The sequence below is a fragment of the Lates calcarifer genome, linkage group LG20, assembly GCF_001640805.2.
Source record: "Lates calcarifer isolate ASB-BC8 linkage group LG20, TLL_Latcal_v3, whole genome shotgun sequence".
Classification (NCBI taxonomy): Eukaryota; Metazoa; Chordata; class Actinopteri; family Centropomidae; genus Lates; species Lates calcarifer.
In genome coordinates this window covers 10,620,210-10,627,694 of record NC_066852.1, presented here as the reverse complement: position 1 = coordinate 10,627,694, position 7,485 = coordinate 10,620,210, and the positions used below count along the sequence as shown (strand labels likewise).

Sequence of the window (7,485 nt, the reverse complement as noted above, 5' to 3'; positions counted from 1 at the left end):
CTCAATCAGGTTGAACTGAGGTCAACAAGAGGTCACAACTCAATCTATGCTCCATCAAACTGTGGTAGAGACGTTCTTTTAAAGGAAGCAAATCTGGGAGCAAACTGCGTCTTTAATTTGAAAGGAGACAGGTTAATAATGAATCTTAATTGAACTTTTGCCAGGTGTAATCTTCTTCCTAGTCTTTAGGCAGTTATCATGAGCTGCGGCTCTGATTGGACAGTGGAGGCCTCTATAAGCTGAATTCAGCATATGGGGGTTGAATCAGGAGGTGTCAAGAAAAGAGGCTCCACATGTATTTGTCACATCATATTTGTGTGTTGCAAGGTGTTCTCCTCCCTGTCTATAACTTTCCCATCCCACAGCTGACTAATCAGTTTTAATTGACTTTAATTAGCATCTAGTAATTAATTTTGTTTTCTGCAAATTATTTGTATGAATAGTCCCAGTGGGTGGCCTTGTTCATCTCGTTAGGGCCAATTAGCTGCAATTAACAAATACTAATGACATGCTTTTTTCCTTCCAAAACAAACAGTGTGCACCCTGCCAGATTCCAGTGCTGCACAGAGACCTCTTGTGTGTTGGAGTGGTGCTGGGGGCCAGCTCACTGGGCCAGGCTCTAATCAACACCTCTTGTGGAGAAACACAAACCCAGAAGGAGACACTTATCCACACAATTTGCACTTAGTATACCACAGAGATAATTACTGTCCCCTCTGGTCTTTTCATTGTCACCCACTATTAACATTTAGACATCTGAGATCAGATTTAAGAAACAGAGTAGAAGTCTTTAGCATTTACACTAATTATTATTGGTGGTGTTAGTCTGAGGTCGATCCTGACAGAGTCACATTTATTGCTGGAGCTCTGCCTCTCCTGGTTTACTGTCGGGACAAATCCAAACACGCTTTCCAACGGCAAACTAAAGCAATGAAAAGAACCTGTCTGCTTTAGTTTGTGTGTCTCCAGTCCAGTGGCAAATCAGAGAAATGATACAGATTAGAGAATACATGAGAATATTAGTAGGGCTAAGTCTTGTTTTGAACTGACAGAGCTATTAATATTCTCAATTATTTGATTCTTTTCTTTGTCTTAACATTGTTTAACATTTTTGTACAACAAACCTGCTGCTTTTTTCACAGTTGACAGCACACTTACAGACCTACATTGACATTATGAGGTATGTTTATAGTCCACATGAAGATATGATTTCACAGCTGGATGTGAGTGGGATTTAAAAACAAACCCCCATCCCCTTAATTACAGTTTATTTACAGTTTACAATGTGATCTACACATGGCAGCTGTGAGTGACAGGAGCAAATTTTAAATTTAAGTTTAAATCACTCTTGAAAAGATTTCTGCTCATACTTCCATGTCAGTGCATTCATTTAAAAAAGCAGGAGTTTAGAAAAGCAAGAGTTAAAAAACAAAACTGGCATAAAGTTTGCCAACTAGTGGTACATTTTATATATATAAAATGTATTGCTGTTTTTGAATACAAACCGCGGTTGTCATTAATTTTGGGGGAACTAAAATTATTCATGTTAGGCGAATTAGCCTTTCAGAGATTCAGGAAAAATGTTTAGATAGGACAGGGGGTTGAATGAATCAATAACCCCTTATCCTTTCTCGATGTTTTTGCTTGTTTTATCGATGATTTTATTGATTGTGATGTATTGGTAGAGTATGTCTTGGGCGTAGAATCATGGTGAATGAGGGTAATGTTTTTAGAAATGAATAGAAAATAGAGAAATATGTCTATTTTTCCCCTCCTGTAGAAATCAGTAAAAGTGCCTGCAAGACGATTTGCTGATTTGCATTTTGGGCTTAAATTGGCCGGAAAAAAAAACAGAAAGAAAGAACGGAAGGAAGAAAGACAGAAAAATATTAACTCATTCACTTGAGTTTAATTCTATAACGTCGGGAGCTTAGATTTTCCCGGGTGTTATATCAGGGACTGACAGAGCTGGGAGTCAGTGTGGGAAACGCGTTATCTCCGTCCCCAGTGCACCAACACGCTGCGATAACATCTGTAAGAGAGAGCCTATCAACCAGAGATTATAACCATTAGTGATCCTTGTCCTTTCAAACGAAATGAAGAATAATGCTCGACCACAACATTAATCTACGTGAAAACCTTGTGTTCAGCACGTTCATCTGTCCTCCTCCACATGGGCTATACTGCGCAGATAGGCCTACTGATAATTCCTCATCTACCACTGATGCAGGCTTATTCTTCCACACATCCGAGACCAATGATAATAACACAGTTTTTCATAATAAAAAAGTTGGCTGCCAGTAAAACTGAGCATAATGACAGCATATGCAAGAAAACCTCTTGTACTCTTCAGCCTTTTTCTCCCGTTCAATTTTTACGAGACTTCTAATTGGTAGAAGCAAGTATTTCTTTTATTTATGATTTATTTAGTATTTATATAGTTTCTCTTTTTATCATACCCTTTTTGGACATGGAAAAACGACTTTTTTCATATGAATTAAAAGTTTAGAGGTTGAAAACTATAGCTTAAGTGTGTCCAACTCAGTTCTACATCATGGTGATAATTAGACATTTATTTAAATTTCATTTTAGTCTATTTTATTTTACTTCATTTTATTTTAGAACCATGGTAATTTATAGTGTCTAACCTGCTACTGAAGTACATGCCTTCTTATAGGTTTTTCCTGGCTCTGACGTCACAGGTTTCTTGACAGGCAATAGGCTGAGCTTTAAGAGGTGCGCTCATTACAACGTTTCTCTCAGACTGAGAGCTCATCAGAGAGCAAAAGGGACACAAATGACAAGGCTGAGCGCACTGATAGCACATCATCGTTATTTTCCATCTACTTTAGACCCCACTCAGGATATATTGCACAACACTGAGTTGATGTAATCGCCGGCTAATGGGCAGCATCGTTGTTGTTGTTTTCTGTTACTTACCCCATCAAACCGCACACCTCGGGATCATCTTGATGGGCCGGCTATGATCTCCAGTCTGTAATTTTGTTTCAGAAAATGCTGCCTGATAGTTTTTCTCCACGGCTGACCTTTTGTTTGGAGCTGGTAGACACATGTGGATTGTTGCCCCGTGGAGCAGAAAAGCTGCGTTCAACCTCGCGGATGGTGATGTAATTATCGAGATTAGTTTGGATACGTTGGATTTCCTGGATCATACCCAAAGCAGGACGTTGGAGAAAGAGAGAAGAGAGTGTTTTTTTGTTTGTTTTTTTTTTACTCCATACCCAGACGCGCACACACACACACATACACACACACACACTGGGCAGGGAATTTAACTCCAGACAATGCTTCATTGTGCCAGCTGTGAGAAACCTATTCTTGATAGGTTCTTGCTCAAAGTTTTGGACAGACCGTGGCACATCAAATGTGTCCAGTGCTGCGAATGTAAATGCAGTTTGACGGAGAAGTGTTTTTCGCGAGAGGGGAGACTGTACTGTAAGAATGACTTCTTTAGGTAAGTGTCCAAGGTGCCTACATGTGGTTTATTTAGGGGGGGGGGAAAACTGAGAAAACGCAACTGTGGTCGGATTCAATTTTTAATTGTACAATTTGAAAAATAAATAAACAAAACAATGAGTTTGACAGCACAAGGTAAGTTGCAAAAACGAGAAAAAAAAAAGCAAATGTTGGATTATAAATCAGCCAATGCTGTTGGGGCTATAATCTTTTTTTTCTTAGAATCACAAAAAAAGAAATAAAATACGAAAAAAAAATAATGAGACTGTTGTACATTACATTAATTTTTTATCTTCTGTGCAATTAATTAGATTTTTAGATACAGATTAGACATTAGTTCTGTGTAATACTCTAGTAAAAATGTAACTTGATATTGAGTATGTGTGATGACCTGCAGTTAGAACAGTTAGTAATAGGTCTTGATGTGTTTGAGGACCATTAGTCTGAGGTAGAATTTAAATCCGTGCTGACTAGTTGTGTTGATTGCAAAAATTTCAATATTAAATCATTCTAAAAGAGCTTCCACGTGAGACGTTATTACGCCTGCACTGCATGTTTACATTTACATTAAAACTTTTCCTCCATCCATCTCCTCTCCCGGAACAGGAGATTTGGGACCAAGTGTGACGGATGCGCCCAGGGGATTTTACCCAGTGATCTCGTCCGCAGAGCCAAGAGCAAAGTGTTTCACCTCAACTGTTTCACCTGCGTGATGTGCAACAAACAGCTGTCCACGGGAGAGGAGCTCTACATCCTGGACGAGTTCAAGTTCGTTTGTAAAGAGGACTATCACAACAACAACGGGAAAGACACAATCCTCCTTTCAGGTCAGGGGGGGTTGTCGTTTTATTTGATGGGAAAGATGAAGATTTAAAAAGACAATTTATTATTATTATTATTATTGTTGTTGTTATTTAATTATACTGTCAGTATTGACTATTCAATAACATATTCCTGACACAAATCTGCTTTTATATCAACGTTGCTTTAAAAATTCTATGGGGTTTTGCAGGTATGGTTTAGACTCTCAGATCAGTAAGACCCTTAACATACTAATGCACACCGCGTCTTTTTCTCGTTGACAGTCACGACGTGCAGCGACCCGAGTCTGTCTCCGGACTCCCAGGACCCGCAGGACGACGGGAAGGACTCGGAGACGGGACACTTGTCGGATAAAGACGTGTGCGGCAACGAGAATGACGAGCAGAGCGCCGTCGGGAAGCGGCGCGGGCCTCGGACCACAATCAAAGCCAAGCAGTTGGAGACCCTGAAGGCGGCTTTCGCGGCCACACCGAAGCCCACCAGGCACATCAGGGAGCAGCTGTCGCGGGAGACCGGCCTCAACATGAGAGTCATTCAGGTAACGAGAAAAAGAATAAAAGTGGGAGGGAGTGGGGGGGGGTTGCATTTAGTAGACACCGTGTGATCCATCTACACCCATTATCGGACAGCTCAGCCTCATCCAAATCTAGAGCAGTGTTCAAACAGGTTACACGTGCCTCAAGGACTAACATGCAAATTACACACAACCAAAACGCCTTCACAAGCTTTTGTGGACACAAATAAGTAACAAAGACTCCACGTCTCAGACACCCTGAGGGAATTTATCCTTAATGCACTGTTTAATTTTTTTTTTCTCGTTTTCCTTAAATCATTATGATTTTTTAAATCTGTACATTCTCCCTTAATCTTTACTCCCACAACCATTAAAAGCAGGACTCACTCAGCACCGAGGTCCATGGAGATTTTTAAAAAGCTCTCTTGAAACGTCCTCGTGGACTGTTGAATCTACATCGAAATGCATTAAAGGTGAATGGTGTTTCAGTGTGCTATAGGGATAAGATCATTGTCCCAAAATTGCCCCTCCCCCACCCCCTTTTTTTTAACTCATAGATTTTCTCACCAAAGTCTTGTTCCTGTTCTTCAGTATTTTTCACTTCACCTATCTTAATTTTTTCTTAAATTTTAAAATCTTTAAGGGTCTGTCGTCATCAGTTCGGTGTAAACATTATGCAACATATAAAACAGTGTTGTGACTTTTGAATTGGCCCTGGCACGTGCGAAACATAAGCAGATATAGGATGACGTCCTTCTTGTTGCAAGCCTGCTTTTCCTACTTGTGTCATCCATGGAGCTCACCTTGTCTAATTCTGGCTCGCTCTTTCTCTCTGTGTGTCCTAAAGGTTTGGTTCCAGAACCGGAGGTCTAAAGAGAGACGCATGAAGCAGCTGAGCGCTCTGAGCGCACGGAGACACGTGTTTTTCCGCAGCCCGAGGAGGATGAGAGCGCTGGGAGAGAGACTGGAGCCTGGAGAGCTAGGACATTTCTCTTATTATGGAGGTGAGTTGTGTTCAGGTGGGGGGAGGGGGGGAGGGGGGGGCTCTTGATTCTAAATTGATGGACAGGCTTATTAAAATGTCAGTGAAATGTGCATCATCAAGTTGGTGTATTCTGTCAAATTAATTCATATCATCTTGTATTGAGGGTGTTTACTGTGTCTGTTGATTTGACAACATTTCAATTATACAAAACCATTTTAAGGATCAGTTCATATGGTTTATATTTTTCTGTAAATTCAGACATAGACCTAATCCAGACATTTTCTGCACACACAGATTATCCTGGTGAATACTACGGCTCAGGAAGGAATTATGAGTACTTCCAAGGCCCACCATCGTCCCAGGCTCAGACTCCAGCGGACTTGGGCTTTGTGCCCTCCTCTGTCCCAGCCGGCACCCCATTAGGAGCCATAGACCACCACCATCCAGGCCACCACTGTCCAGGAGAGGTGCAGTGCTTCTCCGACACTGTATCACACCATCCCACAGACTCGCCCAGCCCGGAGCCCAATGGACCAGGCTCAATGCACAGCATCTCCAGTGAGATGTGTGGCCCCAGCACACCCTACACCACTGTGTCTCTCAGTGACAATGGATACACCAACCAGCTGTCCCAGCCCTCCTCGGACATGAGCGAAGGCACTGTCTGGTAATCCAGCTGAAATTGAACTACGAGGCACATTTGGATTTTGAAGGCAAATCAACGCTTTTGTGTTTGTTTTTAAATGTACACTTATTTATTTATTCATTTATGTATTTATTTATTTATTTGTTTATGTATTTATTTATTTGCTTGCATTTCTGTTAAGCTCTATTTAACTATTTATAAATCTCTATATTTGTATGTTGGCTTAATTGTTTATTGACTAGCCAATCAATAGATTGTTTTAAAAAAATCCATGTGAATTTGACTCATTAATATATTCATAATGCTGGGCCACACTGATCAAGCAATAAACAAAATAGGCTGAAGAAAGTGTTTTTTTGTTTGTTTCTTTGTTTTTTGTTAAAGAGATTTTCTGCTACATAATTGACACAATGTTAATGTGAAGGTGCATGACAGCATTTTTATCACATTTCAGTGTTTTACACATACTGACAAACAGCACCCTCTGTCCATGAGTTCACATGTAATACATGTAGATTTTATCATTTAATAATAACAGATTATGATTGTGATGTTTAATACATTTGACCAAAAACTTCTCTCAGGACCGTGGAAGCATTTTTTTTTTTTTTTTTTTTTTTTGGTCTATTTTTTATTTGCCAGGCATGTCCTTTAATTATTTGATTGTCAACACATGTTTGCCTTCAAAAGGATATCTTTATAAATCTGAAAATTTTATATGAAATAGAAAATCATTTGACTTTAACATGACATGAGTCCAACCCTATGTATAGAATAATGGACAATTGTACAGGACAGTCAATTGTTTACTTACAGCTCCAGTATTCAGGGGTTTGAATTTCAGCTGTATGAAACCTCTTGATTCAGATGGACAAACCATTTAATGCAAACAAACCAAACTTTTGTAGCTGTTCTATTTATGTGGTCACTCACTGTGCTAGTTTGTATTATGTCCTCATAAAAAAAACAAACAAAAAACAAAAAAAAACAAAAACAGAAATACTAATAAACTGTTGCCAAATGAAAGCATAGCATGAATTC

At 39.7% G+C, this 7,485-nt stretch overlaps 1 protein-coding gene across 1 annotated transcript; it reads left to right on the top strand.

Annotated features, from left to right (window-relative positions):
• Positions 1–2,782: 2,782 nt before the first annotated feature.
• LOC108893241 (LIM/homeobox protein Lhx1) lies at positions 2,783–7,050 on the top strand. The gene is made up of 5 exons (XM_018691126.2): positions 2,783–3,475; positions 4,084–4,304; positions 4,563–4,837; positions 5,661–5,817; positions 6,093–7,050. Exons 1-5 carry the CDS (start codon positions 3,306–3,308, stop codon positions 6,467–6,469), a joined length of 1,200 nt encoding a protein of 399 aa, XP_018546642.1. The 5' UTR covers positions 2,783–3,305; the 3' UTR covers positions 6,470–7,050.
• The last annotated feature ends 435 nt before the right edge of the window (positions 7,051–7,485 follow it).